Here is a 19351-nt window from a genome sequence, read left to right as displayed (position 1 = left end):
CTTCCTTTATTAAAATGCAGAATACATACCAAGTTTGATCAGTGCTTTAATTGTGCAGCAGAAGTAATGCATGCAAAAATAAATTACGCACTTCTTTTTTAAAGCCAACAACAGGGAGAAATGGGGACATACACCCAAGGCTACTGTCAGAGACTAACTCCGGTGCCCAAAATTTATTACTGGCAAGAGCTTCCAGCTTCTCATCAGGATGCTATCTATATTACCACACTCATTTTGGAAACCTACATTTAAGCAGGTTCCAGTTCTGAAATATTTGTGGGGTACATTCTATTTGGAGCACAGTGTTAACCTTGTCAATGTAGAATTGTTTCGTATTATTCCTTTACAATTCTTTGATACTTAGTTCCCTTGAGACTGGAAAAAGGTGTGTTTTTATACAGAGCCATGTAGTGTTCCTTTACATTTGCAGTCATCTTTGTGACATGAGCTCTAATTTAACATTAAAGAAGCTACTTCAAACTTGATTGCTTCCTAAGGGCAAACAAACATTTTAATTGAGAAAGAGTCCCGTGGCACCTTATAGACTAACAGATGTATTGGAGCATAAGCTTTCGTAGGTGAATACACTTTGTCAGATGCATGTCTGTTAATCTATAAGGTGCCACAGGACTGTCGCTTTTTACAGATCCAGACTAACACGGCTACCCCTCTGATATTTTAATTGCGTGTCAGCAGCAGCTATTTTGTATGAATGTGTAGTATACATTTATTAATATTTTTTATCTTCTTACAGAAGTGAGAACACTTGGGCCAAGATAAACAAATGGGTGCCTAAAGTTAAGCTCCTGAATCCATATTTAGGATTTCTGATTGAGTACACAGTTAAGTCTTAAAAACCTCTAAATATTTCAGCAGACTCACTAAGTGCATTTCAGTATTTATTTAGATGTTTAAGCTCTCGCACTAGACTTTACAAGCTGGTGAACACTGGCAAAATTATTTCTCCCACAGAACTATAACCACACATTCCCAAGACAGTATAAATATATGGTTGAACTAACATTAGTACACACCACCATTTTATCAATTACATAATAAAACAAATTATCAAGTATCCAAATATTAAGTTACGCAGCTCAAAAGGCAAAATACAAAATATTACAGGTCTGCCCAGTTGATAGCAGAAACTCAAGGGGAAAACAAAACAAAAATAATCACACTTTCAACAAAGCAATAGTTGGTAAACAACTTTCAAGAGGTACAGTAAAAGAAAATACAAGATCTTCTGAAATTTTATGATTAAGAATTGTTTTTGCTACAATAACTAAGCATTTCTACATTTAAAAAAAATATTTACTAAAGTAAAGGGCATATTCTATACTTCCTGCACAAGACAAAGGCAACATTTTACTAGAAATATTAAATAGCCCCTCCCATCCTTTTCAGGCCCTCTGTTAAGTTGCACATGAAGTGCCAAGATTAATTTAAATGTAAGGCTTTTTGTCAGGAGACATTAAAGACTGTGTGCTTCTGTACAATGTAAAGAATTATTTTCTACACGAGTAACCAGAGAATTGATGTATTTGTAAAATGCAGAGGTTTAGATAATGGAAAGAAAGGGTTATCGAAAGACATCAAAAAAGTCACTGTAAGTCTTAGTAAAAATCAAAGATTGTGCAAATCCTGATATTCTAGTGCGATTGTGGGAGACAAACATACAGTGAGAGCAGGCAGATTACCATATAGGCCCTATCCTCAATATTGAAATGATTATAGGAAAAAGGACAATGTAAGGTCCAGATAGTTGTAGTTCATGCATCACAAGAACCACCACTGTAATTTACAGAAAAAATATAGATATTGTGCTGGGTTTTTTTGGCACCTAAACTCTCTACACTTCATATTGAGACAGATTTTATTATTGGGAAATAGATTAATAAGACAACTACATGATTCAAAGATAATTCAGTTGATACAAATTATGACCAAGGAGACATTTCAAAGACAGCATACAGCAAAACATTTACTAGTTCTCCAAACAGGTGGATATTAACCTACAGACAAGTTGCATTTCTGCCATACTTTTTAACCTATAAAGACTCCTAAGGAAGCTTCATTTAGCCTATTTATCAGCCCTACTTGTCTTTCTGCAAGTAGTTTCCCTAATTCTAGTTTCCATCCTCTAGCTCCAAAGCAGCAGCTCCAAGGCAGCCTGGCTTTACTGAATACAACAGTTGTTTCGGTGACCATTGGAGTCTTTAAAACGCAGGCGCATTTTGGGACGATATTTCTCCAAATACAGAAGTTGCTTGCTATTGAAGGCTCCACGTCGCTTCCTAAATGACAGAGATAGTTATTAGAAGATCATCTTTAGAAACAAAAGATGATATTTTATTTCAGAAAGTGACATTTCCTGAAATAGGCTGACCAGATAGCAAGTGTGAAAAACTGGGACAGAGGGTGGGGGGTAATAGACACCTATATAAGAGAAAGCCCCAAATATCATAGAATATCAGGGTTGGAAGGGACCTCAGGAGATCATCTAATCCAACCCCCTGCTCAAAGCAGGACAAATCCCCAGAGATTTTTGTATTTTAAAAAAAAAAAAATCTATCTAACACACTCTAGTTCCCTAAATGGCCCCCTCAAGGATTGAACTAACAACCCTGGGTTTAGCAGGCCAATGCTCAAACCGCTGAGCTACCTGTCCCTATAAAATCAGGACATCTGGTCATCCTATCCTGAAATAACCTTCATGGGCTGGGGGGGGGGCAAGGGGGGGGAAGGTAGGGGAGGGCAGGGGAGAGAAGAATCATTAAAAAAAACCCAGTCTTTAAGATAGTTGAGGGCAAACAATAGTTAATGGCATGGTAACCAAAGCAAGGGAAATTTGTGTATTTCTTTTTAAGGTGTAGTACCAAGTGGCAGTCACTGTAGTTTTTTGATCTTATGTAACCATATTGTAATCTCCTTTTCAGATGGCATTCAGAATTTGGTGCTTCAGCAGATGTACTCTAAGGCAAGGCTTTTGCACACTGAGCATTCTCCTGCATCTCAGGAAACCCTCAGGAGAAAAGTTTCATGTAGTAGGAGGCACTGTCAAAGCTGTTCTTTTTTACTAAAAGAACATTAACTACACTTGCTTAATATGTCATTGATAAATTCATTCAAAACACAAAGTTATTGGAAAAATCTTCTACTTTGGAAAAAGTGTACTGCATTTGAACCAGAAGATTGTAGTAGTGATAACAGCACATTCTGTTTATGCAACCCTACAAAAAAGTTGCCACAAATGTGGCCTTTTAAAGAATTTTGAACATAGCTATTTGGAACCCAACTTTGTCAACCTTCATAGCATGGTTTAAGGCTGACCTATACAGCTTTTTCCTTGAGGTATACCAGTAGTATTCTGTTTTGTTTTAGGTGAGTACAAACCAGGAAGTTTGTGAAAATGGACACAAGACAGACTCAAATTAAAAATGTACAAACATTAAGCTGTCAGAGTGTTAAGAAAAAACAATTCAAAACTAGACTGAACTGTGGCAGCATCTCTCAAGTGTAGTTAAGATCAGAAAATTGGTACGTGAAATCATGTATCCATATTTACTCTTGAACATTTATGAAAACGAAATTTACAATTCAAGAGGAATTGTTTCCAGCTATCAGTACTACAGATTCAACCAGAGTTCCAAGTGTATTATTTCTCTTGCATACCTGCCACTCTGCAGATATGACTAAGGAAAAGTATGTATTAATGGTGTTCTGTTTGGAAGCTTATCTTTGCAATTATGAAGGCTAAAATGTTTAAAAACTGAGAGCCTGAAGCTAACATTAACATTTCATATGGCTTATGTAAATACATCACATAGGTGGGATCTGGCCTATGAGCCACAGGTTTAATGTCACTGATTTAAAACCTTTAATTTTTTTTTCAATATTACTTCGGAAATAAAATGTACTGTATGTTTAAATCTCAAAAACAAGTATAATAGCACCATATTCTCTTTATTGTCCAGATTTCTACACAATGCCCTTGTGTATATGGGTTATGTTTGATAGAGCAGTCTCTCCTCACTATCTACCTCAGCCTTAAAAAGAATAAACAGACACTGGTTTAATACTTACTGCCTTATAAACTGCACTGCATCTTCATATTTCATTCCACATTCAATCAGTGCAAGGGCAACTAACACTGGAGCTCTGGAAGAACAAGAGAAATCTTTAAAATGTACATGGCAAAAAGTTAAATTTTAAACCTCAGCAGATCCTTTTCAAAGCATATAAAATGGCTTTTCTATATGAATTTAAGTCATTTATGTCTTCTTGATTATGACACAGTATACCAATTGTTTTTGAAACTACTCTAAGAAATTAGGAGAAGCAATATGTTAATGAGATTGACCAAAAGTGACATTTCAGGAGATGGAGGACTATGGCATGAGTAAAGTGGCTACATTTTTTAGGCGTTCATTTTCAGATTCTGCAATTTTTGCAAAAAATCTCTTTGGAGACCACGTTTTCCTCTTTTGAGTCTTCACTGACTAACTGACACTTTCAACCCGTTTCCCAACTCAGTTTTGTTTAACAGTTGTAATGATCACAACTACTTAGAAACAAAACTTCAAATTTAGTTGGAGATAATTCTTCTCAATGAAATCTATGCTGTAAAGCAAATTTTTAAAAGACGCTGCAAGGTGGAATACCTGGGAAGTCATTACTGGTGAAAGTCAAATTATTTATGCCCGAATATCATTAAACAAGAGACAATTTTTCCTGACTTGCCAAAGTGTTCAGGTTGAGAAGTATGAGATAAATCAGTCCAAACTGAAATGTTTTCACAGTTAAACAATCAAAAATACAAATTTATAATGGAATATGTAATTATGGCCGAGAAGTCACTTTCGTATCCAAGAAGTTGAATCTTAAGTAGTGAAGTCAAACAACTAATATTTGGCATTCCTGTCAAGGCTTGAAAGTCCACTTACATGTCAAAGCTTTATAAGCAATTGCTGTTAACGTCTGCAGAATATGAATTCAATTTAAAGTGAAAAAAATGAAACTTACAAATGAAATAAGCCTTCAAAGAGAAATAGAATTCTCCACACTGCAGACAGCTCCAATGCTTGCTGATGCTGGATACTATCTTGGGCAGCAGAAAGAAAAACTGACTAGTCTTATCTGTTTTCACTGTTATTCAAAAGACTAGGCAGTAACTGAAGTTGACAAGAATTAGGTCCATTTCACTCTGCTATTGTTTGGGAAAGCTAGAAGCAGCAAACACACATGGGAGCTAGTCACTTGGGAAGATTTAATACCCAGAGGCCTACACAGGAGGAGGAGAACACCAGAGACACGCCCTCATTGCAGTCAGAAAACTTGAGTAGTAGACATGCACAACCAGAAGGCTCTGGGGTGGGAAAGGAAAGGGAAAAAGGTACCCCTTCCAGTAGGCCAGAGAAGAAAGTCTTGAAATTTAATCATTTATATGGTAGCCCATGACTAGTAGGAATAAGATGGAGTCCCCAACAAGGATCTAGGGACTGAGCTCTGAGACAAAAAAAATCTCAACACTTACACTCTTTCCCAGCTACCGGTAAGCAGGTGCTTGATTCTCACCAAATGTTATCTCTGGACAGTGCCATCACCCTCCTTCTCACTATCTCACATCCATCTGTGGCTATAGTTATAAGTCCTCTAGCTACTAGGATTCTGGCAATATATCCAAACAGGAGGAATGGAAAAAGATAACAAAAAAGGTGTGACACTGGGAACAACTCAGATACCTGAGGATCATTACAGAGCCAGAAAGGAAATGACAAGAGCAAGGGATGTAGCTAGTTGAACTAGTGAGATAATACTGTGAATATATTCAATAATTTTCACTGGTATTTTCTGAATAAAGTATTCAACAAGTTTTTTTGTACTGTTTGACCAGTTCTATATGCTGGTCAGGTACTATTCAGCAAATAGACTAAATACATTTAAAAATGTTCTGCTATTGGACCAGCTCTAGTAGCAAGTTAATATATAAAGAAAAAAAGTTGATAAACAAGGTTAAAGTTAGAGCATATTGCTGTTTTATTCCTTTAAGTATCAAGAAACAGTTGAAAAGGCATGAGAGCACAGGTATTTTCACACTATCTACTAGGTTTAGGGCTTGCCTACCATGGTGTTATTCTAGAATAGCTATTCTGCTTTAAAATTCACACCCTACCTTAATCCAGATTAAGGGCTGGTGTAAACATAAGAACTAATCTCCATCTTCCAGCCTATAAATTCCAGGTAAATTCTGAGGCTTGACTGCTGAGCACTTATATTTCTACAAAGAAACATTTATGCCAAAGAATTGAAAGAGCCTTAGGGCTTGGCTACACTGGTGCTTTACAGTGCTGCAACTTTTGCGCTCAGGGGTGTGAAAAAACACCCCCCTGAGCGCTGCAAGATACAGCGCTGTAAAGCCTCAGTGTAATCAGTGCCGCAGCGCTGGGAGTGCGGCTCCAAGCGCTGCAAGCTACACCCGTAGAGGATGTGGTTTATGTGCAGCGCGGGGAGAGATCTCTCCCAGCGCTGGCGCTGCGACCACAGTCACGCTTCAAAGTTTCAAGTGTAGCCATACTCTTAGCTATCTCTGTTCCAAAGGGTTATGATTGTTTTAAAGTTTCACTTACCTCCCAAGACCAGCAACACAGTGTACAGCAATACAACAACCAGGTTCTTCACGGAATTTAACTTTCAGGAGATTTAGCCAATCGTCAACAATCTGGTTGGATGGTGGAGCACCATCATCGAAGGGCCAATCCTAGAATGAAAGGCAAATTTCTTCCACATAAAGAATCTGATTTTACTGTAGCTGGGAACATTAGCCACTATGAGAAAGTAAAGTGGTCTCCTCAGTTGTCAATCCATCCCTCAATATAACCCCTTAGACTAAAGATCCTGTTATGAGACTTAATGAAATATAGCTGAAAGGTATGATTTGTATTAGGAGGTAATTGATTCAATTAAAGACTGACATCTCTCTGTCAAACACAAGTAGCTTTATTCTATGTTTACTTATATTGGTTACTGGAATACAATAAAAAAGTTTCATGCATTATTTTTATTCTCTTGTAACGTACACCATACCCCCCTTCTCTTTTTTTTTTGGGGGGGGGGGGGGGGAGAAAGAATCTCATTTTAGTGGCTAATACCCCAGGGACAGTTCTTGACAAGTTGGTAATACAATACCAACAATAAACTAGCTTCAGTGGATATGTATTTAAAGTTTTCTGAACTATCTGCTTTTAAAACTAAAGTATATATTTTCTTTTCAAAATTAAGGTAGCTGACTAGCTACCCTGCTCTCCAACTTTGAGATTTGTACATAGTTTCAAGAGTGTACAAAATCAGATGCAAAGAGGGATAAAACAGTGCTGCTAGCTCAGCATAAGCAATAAAGAAAAACAGGCTTTTCAATATGCATACATACGTAATAAGATACACCTCATTTTGGAGTCTACAGTATTATTGTTTGCACAGCAATGCTTCATATGGCCCATCACTGTACTGAGCCATTCTCTGCTGTGCCCCAAACTCACACTGAAGCAATTTAGAGCAATACGTGGGGTTGCTCTGAACCCCGCCACTCACCAGCTGAGAATAGGCAGAGCATTGTAGCACTCTGAACAGAGGGTAACAGGGATGTGTGGCCAAATATTCAGTGTTTCCACTGCCTAGAAATCCAAGGACTGCTCTACACTAGGGGAATTCTCAACATGAAGATTAGGTGGCACCCTGGAGCAGACATCTGTACTAGCTTTTCTAGTCTCAAGTTTTCACCATTGCTACAATCAGTTCACTTCCTGCAGTAGCAACAATGGTGCAGTGGTTTTTAACTTTTTTTTTTTTTTTTTTTTTTTTTTTTTTTTACACAGAGACATACCCCTGCCACCTTTGTAACTAATATCCAACCAGAACTCATCTCCTGTTTAGCCATATGGAAGGTCTTGACCATCTTGTCCCCAGCATCTGTTCATATCACCACATTAAGAACCCACGCAACAGTGGAAGGGCTAGTGTAGGAAAGTCTCCAAAGTTCAACACTATTATCTAACCATGCTCAGATAGGTCTTAACAGTTCTATGCTTGGCACTGAAGCAGGTGCCAGTGCCTTGTCTACATTAGCACTCCCTACCACTGAACTGCCAGGAAGTTGAACCAGAGTGAGCAATTGCGGGAAATTTTGGCTGTGTGTGTCTCCCCAAATTCTGTCCTCTCCTGCTTTCGTAGCAGAATCACATCAGTTCCAATGTTAGGAGACCCTCTACTTCCACTTACCGTTGCCCCAAAGACATTAGACCAAATTTAGTCCCTAGATAAGTATGATATTCTTATTAAGTTTTTAATGCAAAAAAAGGCTAAACAAGCCCTGAATTTCCTGTGTTTATAAGCCAACTTTTGGGAAGGAATAAAGCACTATACTGCAGTGCACACTTGTTATCTGTCCACCCTAAGCACTAAATGTTGCTCACACCAACTTAGCTGAAATAGTGTTACCAAGTGGATAATTATTCCAGAGTTTCCCTAGCATTGCCTGCGGATTGTTAATTCCTTAGCATAGACACATTATACTGTTCTATGTTTATTAAGTGCCATCTCCACCTACCAAGTACAGCTACTCAGGAAGCACGCTTGCAGGATGATTTGGGCTTTTAAGTGATAAGTCTCACCTTTCAACTCTTAAGTGCCAGGTTCTTCTCCCCCCTGCCAATAAAGTTAAAGTAAGGAAGCTCCAGGAGAAATCTTAAAATTAAAGAGTTTAGGTCATTCATCAACTTGCAGTAGACATTAAGAGCTTGTGAATGTTACATGTCTGATAAAGCCTTAAAATGGGTCTTTTTAAGCCACTCACCAAAACCTGAATGCCTTCTTTTTCCACTGGTGCGGTGTCATACGTGGCTTCACATACTCTTACTACTGTGGTAACGCCGTACTTCTTAAGTTCCTAAGAAGGAAAAAATTACCTCGTTTTACAATCATCTGACGTGACTCTCTCAGTAAGTCAAAGCAAAAGTATTTTTTGTACTTTAACAGTATTAACATCTTTTGGAAGTTTCAAGAAGATTCTCCTCTACCCACCCACCAACTGTCTTCCATTTGGTAAACAATGTTTAAAGTGTAGCTCTTGTTATTTTGTTTACTTCATTGTAAATCAGCATCAGATGCTGATCCTTAAAAAAATTCTCAAAATTTAAAGTTTGCGAGTTCCTTAAATTGGCTGTACCTTTGGTAGCACAGAGTTCTAAACAATGCATTGTGTATTACAGTATTAACAAGAGGCTCAAACACGATCAGGATCCCATTATGCTACACATTGGACAGATTAAGAGATGGCCCCTCCTGTGAAGAGTTTACAGTCTAAACCAGATTAGTTTAAATTTTAAGCAACATGTACTTAAAATCTCAACTGGCATTTCCATAGTTAGTTTTAAGACATTACGGGAAACACTGATATGCTTCTCCCTTTGATGCTTTGGGCAAATCACTTAATTTTTGTGACTCAGTGTCCAATCTGAAAAGCAAGCATTTTAAGCACAAGAAAATGAGAATTGACATTAGTGTTACTCCCAACTGGCCACTGCAGGAGTGCTGCTTGCCTACTGCCAGAAGTATTCAGTGTAAAGTTCGTTTTTACTGATCATCAAGTCAGTAATAATCTACAGTGAATGCTTCCAAACTGTCAGAAGGTAAAGAGTTAAATTACTCTAGTCATATTTATTCTTTATGGTATGTTAGGAGCTATGCGAAAAATAGATGCAAAAATAAATCCATATGTTGCCACTGAATGAGAACTGCTGTTGTTATTTTTAAAGTAGTTTTAGGGTTCCCCACTCTAATGTTTTAATCAAATGCAAGTACCTGCATCTCTGGGTTTTTATTATTCAGGAAGTTGTAGTTGGCCTTTCAGCCTTCAGCATTTTAGTTGTCTTTAGTTAAAGCAGGTTTCTGTTTGTAACTGGTCGTTATGGAAGCTTTATCTTGGAAGCTTTATCTTGTATTGCTCTACGATAGCTTTTTCTTTGTTAAGTTTCACTGCAATAAATCTTCAGCTGACTCTGTTCTATAAATCACTCCCTGGGTGGCAAAGACTATAACTGCAAATAGGAAAATAGTCTTCATCTAACTAGCTTCAACATCCCTGGTCACTATGTTCAGTACAAAGGAAACTAATGTGAAGGAAACACTAGGAGACATGGTTTTCTATGGAATGCTTAAGTGATAGCTAAACGTTAAGTGATCTGCAATAACTGAGGTACACACTTTGTCAGCCTGTGTAACTCCATATTAGGTTACCTCTTCTTCCATCCCACTATTGTTTCTTACATTCATCTGTCTTTAAACTGCAAGCTCTTTGGTGGAAGGAACTTGTCTATTCCTTTGTTTGTATAGTGCCTAGTATGACTGGGACTTTTGAACACTGCTGTACTACAAAAGTAATGGACTCATGAATAATCCTGAACTAGAATTCCATGATGAAAACTAAGATAATGAGCAAATTAGTAAAAGAGCCTTAGCTTCATAGTAAAGCAACTGATGTTGCTTGCCTGTTAAGATTATTTCTCTTATATACTCAGGATCTTATTCAGTGATTAAAGCACAGGAATGAGAATCTGATCTTGGTTACATACGTCTGCCAAAAGTTGCTTGCATGATCAGCAAGACTAAACTTTCCTACAAATGTAAAACGAAGACAAACACCTACTACACTTTGAATTGAATTGAAACCATGTGACTCTGACCCTTTGGAAGGAAGACACCATTAATTGTATAGAAAGTGCACATACAGTACAGCTTGCAACCACATTGCCCTGGGCTGTGCTGTTACTTATGCAGGGCCAGACTTCCATGGGAAAATCCAAATACTTCAGCTGTGCTAGTAACTTGGTATGTGGCAATTCTCCCTCAATGTCATCACTGAATCAGTGGCAGTGGAGAACTATGTTGCTTAAAATGAGAAAGCTAGTGCCCTTATTGACTACTCATTAACAACTTCTTCAAACAAGGAGGAGATAACCTAGACACAGTCAGGGTTCTGCATTTCTTCAGTTAGATCACATATTCTCTGCTTCCTGCCTGTTCTGCAACTGTTTGTAGATGACAGAATCACTACGTTTCACTTCAAAAATGGATGAGGAATGATCTCTATATTTATAATCTGGAATTCTGTAAAGCATGCCTCATTGCTTTAAAAGTTTTGATTTCAGTGGTTTTCAACCTTTTTTCAATTGAGAATGCCCAAAAATTTTGAATAGAGATGCAGATCCCTTTGGAAATCTTAGGCACAGTCTGCAGACCTCCCAAGGTTGAAAACTGCTCTATATTAATTAAGTCTTAAAGCGATATGAAGAGTAATTAAGAGTTGAGTTTGACAGGTTAAAACAGATTACTATTAAATATGAACTAGTCTAAGCATTACATGTATTGTAAATAAGCATTCCGTCCAACAGACCTTACCTCTATAAATTTGTTTAAGGTTGCATTGGTCGGATTGTGTGTGATAAGAAATCTCATGTTCTTGTAGGTGATTTCCACAGGAGCTGGGCGGTTCATTCGTGCCATATTAATTTAGTTAAAAAACGTGCAACAAGATTGTGAAAGGGTTAAAAAAATTCTAATACAGAAATGATGTAGTGAAACTGAAGTCTAGTTCAATATACTCCACTTGAAAATTTTCAGTGCTGGCAAGTATGAAATTGGGAGCAATGGGAAATGAAATGAACCTCCTAACAAGAAGCAGCAATTCGTCAATCCAGTAATACTGAGGCAAAAAGGCAGTGCGCTGAGGTTTACCCCATCCAGGTCTGAACTCCTTTGTCAAATGCTCTGCCAATTTCAATTCAACACTTCTTATCCTGGTTAATCACTCTTAGGGGGGCTTCTTGCTGGAGTAGTAATGAATTTCTACAGTTCACTTGTCTGCATAGAGGTCGTGCTGTGCCTGGCAGTAGTCTCCACTGCCCTTCAGAAACTCCATAAATGTGTGACCAAGAACACCACAGAACTGCTGTAAAGAGGGGAAGGAAACAAAAACAAGAAGTTACTTCTGTCACTGTCTTAAAGTACAAGTTACTAGAAGACACTTTAATAGCTATACAAAAAAGTATTCTCACTTGGAATATCTTACAATCTTGCACAACTAAAGCTGTCCTCAAAGAAATTACTTTTTATTTTTTTTAAAACCCTAATCTCAATAACACAAATGAGTAATATTTGGACTTCAGAATTATATTTGCAAAGATCAGGGTACAGAATCATATAACTGGAAGGAAAGATCATTTATTCCAGTCCCCTGAACTCATGGCAGGACAAAAACGGCATTTCTAACTTAGATAATACACCAACATTTTAAAAGTGCCATAAATAAAAGTTCTAACCAAACTTTTATTCAACGGTTGTATTTTCAGAAAAAGGCTACCTTTAAGAGCACCCAGAACAATCTGAAGATATTCTTGTCTTGATTTAAAATCATATCAGAAAGCAGACACTGAAATTATATTCACTGGAGATTAGTGATTCTTTAAATCATTAACTTTATCTCGTGCACAATACTTCCAGTTATCTGCTGTATATACTTTCCGGTTTACACAGAATGTCCAACCCCCTAAATGGAATTTATATCCTTTAAAGGATAAGGCAAAAACAGAAGACTTGTTACTATAACATATGTGCTTTGAGAGCAAGCATCACTAATTCCCATTCAGTAGAGCCGTTGTGAAACAGTGCCTATTACATAAACTCAAAACTTCCACGTGTTTTCATATGTAAGAAAACATATGACCCATTAATGTTTCCAGAAATAATATAATATTTTAAAAGATAGGAAGATTAAAGTTGTCTAATGAAGAGTAATGTTGCAAGACGAACATATGCATTTCAACATTACAGATGGAAGTCAGCCAGACTGGGAGTCCATTGAAGAGAGGTCTAAAACTGAAGCAAGGACTTCACGTTAGAATGGATGTACACTGTCTGTTTTGTGGGTACCTGCTGGATTTATGCCTGTGTTAGCCAGTTTTATTAGTCTAACCACCACCACTTTCTTCACTGCCAAATCATTAAACAATGCACAACAAGTCTACTAAAATAGCATTATTCTTGGCCGCTACACTTGCTTTATGCTTCAAAGTGAAGATACCTTATGGTATATATTGCACTGTTGGGCAGCAAAAAGGGATGTAAGGATACCCTGAATGCTATTTTCAAGCAAATAAGCATTCATATGCAAGCAGGGATACTTGAAAGATGCAGTAATGTGATTTTAAAAAACTTCAGTTACACCACTACCTCGATATAACACCACCTGATATAACATGAATTTGGATAACACGCGATAAAGCAGTGCTCTAGGGGGGCGGAGCTGCACACTCTGATGGATCAAAGCAAGTTCAATATAACACGGTTTCATCTATAATGTGGTAAGATATTTTGGCTCCCAAGGACAGCATTGTATTGAGGTAGAGGTGTATTTCATACTTAGTTTACTTTGGAGCCTCATTGCAAGGATCCGCTTAGTGCCTGAACTACAACATTAACAATGCATGTAAGGCTTAATTGACCCCTCTGGAGAACTGTTAAAGAGCTATCATGATTAATGTGACTTTGTCCCTTCTGATCCCGCATAATGCTCTGGGAATTAGAGGAATCAGAGGGAAAGCACACGAGACCATGATATAAGGAAGGCATCTTACAACAAATCCAGTCTCATTCTTCCCCTGGAACAAAAGATTAAGCATTTAGTATTATCCTTGGTGGCCAACAGGCCTACAACAGGATGTCCCCGCAATGGTGGAATGTCAGCTCTATGATGGACTTCTCTGGGGACCATTCGTGACTGACTGCCTGCTTCAAGAAGTCTGAGACTGTTGCTGACCCAAGGGAGGTAGAGAACTATGGGGATTATCCCACATTGCTGACACCATGTCCATAGCTTGATGGCTTCTTGACACAGGTTGATGAATGAGTGCCTCTCTACTTGTTCATGTAATACACCGTAAATGTGTTTTCTAAGCTCTGGCCTTCTAAATTTTGTAGCATGGGGTGGAATGTTTGTAGTTCCAGGGCATATATGTTGAGAGCCAAAAGCCCTTTTGAGATAAGGGCTAGATTCAGAAAAGGGAATTATGCATTGTAATACTAAACTTTTAGGTGCCCTACCGCTTAATGGAACTCAAAACCCTAAGATAGGCCCCAAGAGAATACCTGGGGAAAGTTGGGCACCTTAAAAAAAGATTCACAGAAGCCATCAAAGGAGCCATCAAAACTAGCCAGCAGGAGATGCAAAGAAGAGGGGTGTGACACAATCTTCACCTCCTTACCACTCAGGATTCACAGCCATAAATCTTCTCCTGGAGCTAGGTGCCTGAATCAAGTCAGCACTTATACCTGCCCTCTGTCCCAATGGTCAGTGCACTCACCCAGGATATAGGTGTTCAGGCATGAGTTAAGTGGCAGTGCACCTGCCCACCAGCAGAAATTTAGACACCAGAGAACTTCAGCAGTGGAAATGTATGAACCTACAGGGTTAGGCAGCATCTGAACAATGATTTTATGAATACCAGTAGAACCTAAATGTTGGATTTGCATGCAAGTACCCCCCACACCAAGGTACCTTTAAACTAGAAAACTCATGTCTAATCAGTGTCATCCTGAAGGAAGGGTAGAAAAGGGTACCCCTTAGTGAATGTTTTCTGGAACTGTAACAATGAACAGGAATCTAATTTAGTTCTAATTTGCTAGCAAGACAAATCACCACCAGGAGAACACGGCTAGTTATGGGAGCATGACGACACAGACAGTAAGAGGGAAATGAAGAATGGTTATGGCCACCACTAGGAAGAGAGGCATGGGGGACTAGGCCTGCACCCTGCATGACTGGTCCCAGACATTGCTGTTCAAAAGATTTCAATCTTCATGTAACCAAAGAGTGTTATCCATACTGATGTACATGAAGAAGAGATACTATCTATGCTTTTCAGTCATAAAATTGACCTATTCCTTGGAAGAAAACTTGTCCATATATCACTTCAAGCAGAAGGTTCCCAGTGCCTGGAACACAACATACTATATGCTGGAAATGCTTCAAGGAGGAATGATATTCTTGTGGTTAAAGCATAGGACTGAGCTGGGAGACTGCCAGACTTCCTGTATGACTGACCAAGACAAGTCATGTAACCTCACTAGTAATCTGTTTCATTATCTGTACAGTGTCTTCCTACTTCACAGGTAAAGGATGCTTAATTTATTAACATGCAAAAAAAAACCCCACATACATGTCAACAGTCATTCATTCTCTAATGCTTAGAAGACATGCATCTACTCAGATACTCTTAGAGAAGTTAGACCCAATTAACTGAAGATGTGAATTTAAAGGGTCTTAAATAAACCCCATTTAATTCTTGCGAGGATGCTCTCATTCAGGCTATGTTAATTCTGAATAAATGTCCACACTGATGTTATATATGATTTAACTAATCCATTTCAAATTCACACCTTCAGTTAATTTAGACTAACTTTCCTGAATGCCCCCATGTAATCAAACCCTAATTCTAAGTTACTCCTTCCCTCTTAGTTGTTCAGTGCTTCCTGTCCACTTCTCCAACTGCAAAATTATTCAGGGCAAGGACTGTTTTTTGTCTTGTACAGTATCATCTAAGCATATTATTGATAGTTAAACAGCAAGCCACTAGAATCTTGTTAGCTTAATTAAGTATCTTCCATCCTTTTGAAATGAAAACATGTTACATAGACATGGTGATATATATATCTGCAGATTCATGAACCATAAATCTTTGTAATAGCAAGATTCTGCTTCTCAAGAGTTAAAAAAATAGAATTTTTGCCTATCAAATACTGTATTATCTCACTTCTGTTAAATTAATAGTTAAACTGCATATTTGAATACACACACACACATCGGAGAATTATAAGCATAGCCCCTTAGCAACATGGGCTGCATATGTAATATTTAATTAACTAAATCTTAACTAAAATTTGTATTGCTGATATAACAGGATAACTTGCTTCACTAATTTAGAATTAAGTAATTATCAAAAAAACCCCAAACATTTCCATATATTCAAAGCAGTGCACTATTTAGTGAAGAGCCTGTAGCTGGGGCCCATTCTGAAGAGAGGAATGAATTTTGTTTAGTTGTGGTCTGCGGGTCAGAATATAAACTCAGTACTCCCTACATACCTCAATCCACAGCAGATCTCCTTTTGACACCAGAGTGAGATAGCACAGAGACCAAAGAGAACAGAGCTTTTGTTTTACAACTAAACTTATCTATTTAGTATTTTATTGACACATTCAGCATCACTCACTGAAGAAATATGCTCTCCTTTGGTCTGCTGCTATTTTTCTGCTCTTGGTTTCTCTATCTTTTACAGCCTTCTCTCTAATTTCCTTCCCTCCCAACCCTTTTCCCGTTCCATCTGCTAAAGGGATCAGCAATGGAATAATTAACGTTGCACCCTAAAGTGTCATCATTGGGCTTCCAAGTTGACAGCCCAATGAGATTAGTAGATGAAACAGGTGGAATTATGACTGCTGAGTCATTGTTTCTGTCAGTGTGCAGATTCAAGTAGACATAACACTGGAAGGCTCCCTCTGGAGCCATGAGAGCTAAAAACACTTGGAAAAAAAATTAGAATCCTAATATGTCACACAACTCAGAAATTTGACTACTTCTATTGTTTGTAAAAATACAGCTGGTTCGCTATCAACTGACACATGTGCATAAAGTATCACTGCTTTGACTTTCAAAAATTACCATCTGCTAGTTGCTTTGTTTAGCTTTTGCCTTCCCCCAAGCACTCCCTCTCTCCCCTCTTCACAGTCTTTCCTTCTTTATTAGTGATACTTAGTCTCTCATCAGAAGTCTTAATTAATGAATAGCTTGTGAAGTAGTAAATATTAAAATATTGTCCATTATACTGATAAGGTAATGGAAGCAGAAAAATTAACTGACTCAATCACAGTAAAGACAGACCAAGCTCCTGACATTAATCTTTTCATATACTCACAAGACAACCCACCTTGATATCTCTTGATACTAGATACAACTACAACAACAGGACTATAACAGTGTTTAAAAGGGAACTGGATTAATTCATGGTGGCTAAGTCCATAAATGGCTATTAGCCAGGAAGGGTAAAGAATGGTGTCCCTAGCCTCTGTTCATCAGAAGATGGAGATGGATGGCAGGAAAGAGATCTCTTGATCATTGCCTGTTAGCTTCACCCCTCTGGGGCACCTGGCATTGGCCACTGTCAATAGATAGGTACTGGGCTAGGTGGACCCTTGGTCTGACCTGGTAGGGCCATTCTTATGTTCTTAACTACAACAGTCTCAGTCAAGTTATCTGGTACATTCACAGTAGATGTCTAACTAACATGCTCTGTAATTTTCACTCCATGCATCTGAAGAAGTGGGGGTTTTTTTACCCACAAAAGCTTATGCCCAAATAAATTTGTTAGCCTTTAAGATGCCACAGGACCCCTCTTTGTTTTAACAAACATTGAGCAAGTCGGGTATTTGTGAGTCTGCAAAGAAGCTACTGGAAGTTGACAATGCACTTATGAAAATACCTATATTAATCCGTGTTTAAAACAAGGCTATCTCCACTGACATCCCCTCTCAAACCAAAAGAATACAAATAACAAAGGGGTTCCACAAATCTAGTCGGAAGCAGACTAGCTAGACACTTCAACAGAGAAACAGGCCTCATATTTCTTGGACAAAGGAGTGCTGCACGAGGGGTCTGCGGCTTTGGTCTATCAGCCTAAGGCAGGTATGTCTCTAACAAAGGCAGTCACTCGTCGGGTCTGAGCGGGGCTATCCATGGGCCTGGCAGTAAGTTGCACACAGCCACGAGTCACGGCTCAATCATGACTTTCTAGCGGGGCTCCCCCTCCCGCGTGCAGTGAGTCACTTTCCAGCCCTCGGCTCCCTGCGACACCGCCCGGCCGGCAGACGCCCACGCCTCGTCCTCGGACAAGCCTCGGCTTGTCTCGGCGCTTGCCCAGCCCGGATCAGTGTGACACCCTGGTCAGTCACCCCGCCCTAGTACCTTCCACACCGGGAAGGGCACCGGGAGGGCGGAGGGACTCTCGCCCCCGGCGAATGAAGCGCGCCAGCTGGGCCGCACGAGGCGTCCGGGGACGAGCTGGGTCGATCCCGGGCCTGAATCACGCTTCGGTCAGGCTCCTGACACGAAGCCATTTTGCTGGCGGGGACCGGTCGCCTCCCGGGGCTGCGGGGCGTTGGTTGCGCTCGGCCGTTAGGGACACGGAGAGAAAGCAGCGGCTGGACGCGCACCAAGGGGAGGCGGGTGGGGCCGGCTGCAGCCGCACTCACAAAGCGGCTTTGTGTCAAGCCGCCTCCTTGCCCGGGAAGGGAGCCGGGGGTGGGGGCGACCAAGAACTCCACCATCTCCCTCCTCTGCGGCCGGCCCAGCCCCGTCCGCTACTCCCCGCCGGGGAGGAGCCGCCGCCCGGTGCGGAAAGGACTCCAAGAGCCGCCAGAGCCGGCAGAACAAAGAGCCAATATGGAGGAGCCGGGAGGGGGCGAAGCGCGGGTGGCCCCGGAGGCCAGAGGCGGCGGGGCCGGTACTCACAAGAATATGGTTACTCATTGAAGACTGTAGCCTGATCATACAGCCGGGGTGCGGGCGCCACCGCCGGGGGCAGGAAGAGCAGAACCAAGAAGAGCTGGAGGCCGGGGAGCTGGCGGAGGGGGTGCGACGGCGGCGGAGCGGCGCTGGACCATACAGCTGCGACGGCGGCAGCAAACGGGCAGCTCTGCAGAGCGCGGTGCCAACGCGGAGGAAGCTGGAGGGGCGGGGACCCGCCAGCGCCGCCTTCTTCCCGCACAGGCGTTTCGTGACACACACACACTACTCCGTAACGGGCGTCGCGCGCCACCAATCAGAGCTGTCGCTTGGGCACCAGGGGCGGGGCCTAAAGTGGAGAGGCGGGGGCGGGCGAGTGTCGAGTGACGGAGGCAGCCGGTGAGAACCGGTTAGTGAAGGAACCAGCGGTGGCCGGGTTGGGAGCCCAGGAATTGCCTCACAGCAGGGTCAGAGGAGAAGCGGTCACTGCAATGCCTCGTGTCTCCCTCTGACTGGCCGGCCCCAGTGTTCCAGGGGCCAGCGCTATGACGCCTGTACTGGCCTGACCCGCCCCTGGCGGGGGGTTGCGCTTCACCCACACTCATTGGTGGTGGGCTTTTAGCGCCCGTCTGAAAATGCCCCCTCTGTCTCCCGTACCTGAGGCGCAGGGTAAATTGGAGCTGACTGGGAGCGGAGGCAGCTCGGGCAGGGGTCAGTGGAAGGGCTGGGAGGGAAACACTG

The 19351-nt window shown here is 40.5% G+C and overlaps 1 protein-coding gene across 2 annotated transcripts; it reads right to left on the bottom strand.

Annotated features, from left to right (window-relative positions):
• Positions 1 to 886: 886 nt before the first annotated feature.
• On the bottom strand, positions 887 to 18856 carry PTP4A1 (protein tyrosine phosphatase 4A1). Of its 2 annotated transcripts, none has more exons than XM_030555662.1 (6): positions 18617 to 18856; positions 11455 to 12004; positions 8852 to 8944; positions 6630 to 6760; positions 4087 to 4161; positions 887 to 2297 (listed from the first exon to the last, which is right to left on the bottom strand). In XM_030555662.1, the coding sequence occupies exons 2-6, from the start codon at positions 11557 to 11559 to the stop codon at positions 2180 to 2182; spliced, it is 522 nt and encodes a 173-aa protein (XP_030411522.1). In that variant the 5' UTR covers positions 11560 to 12004; positions 18617 to 18856; the 3' UTR covers positions 887 to 2179. The 2 variants fall into 2 exon arrangements, with proteins under 2 accessions (XP_030411522.1, XP_030411523.1); XM_030555663.1 differs by having other exon boundaries at positions 11455 to 12001.
• Between the last annotated feature and the right edge of the window lie 495 nt (positions 18857 to 19351).

The sequence above is a fragment of the Gopherus evgoodei genome, chromosome 3 (assembly GCF_007399415.2).
Source record: "Gopherus evgoodei ecotype Sinaloan lineage chromosome 3, rGopEvg1_v1.p, whole genome shotgun sequence".
NCBI lineage: Eukaryota > Metazoa > Chordata > Testudines > Testudinidae > Gopherus > Gopherus evgoodei.
Note: the sequence above shows the minus strand (reverse complement) of the source record. Positions and strands in the feature narration are given on the sequence as shown.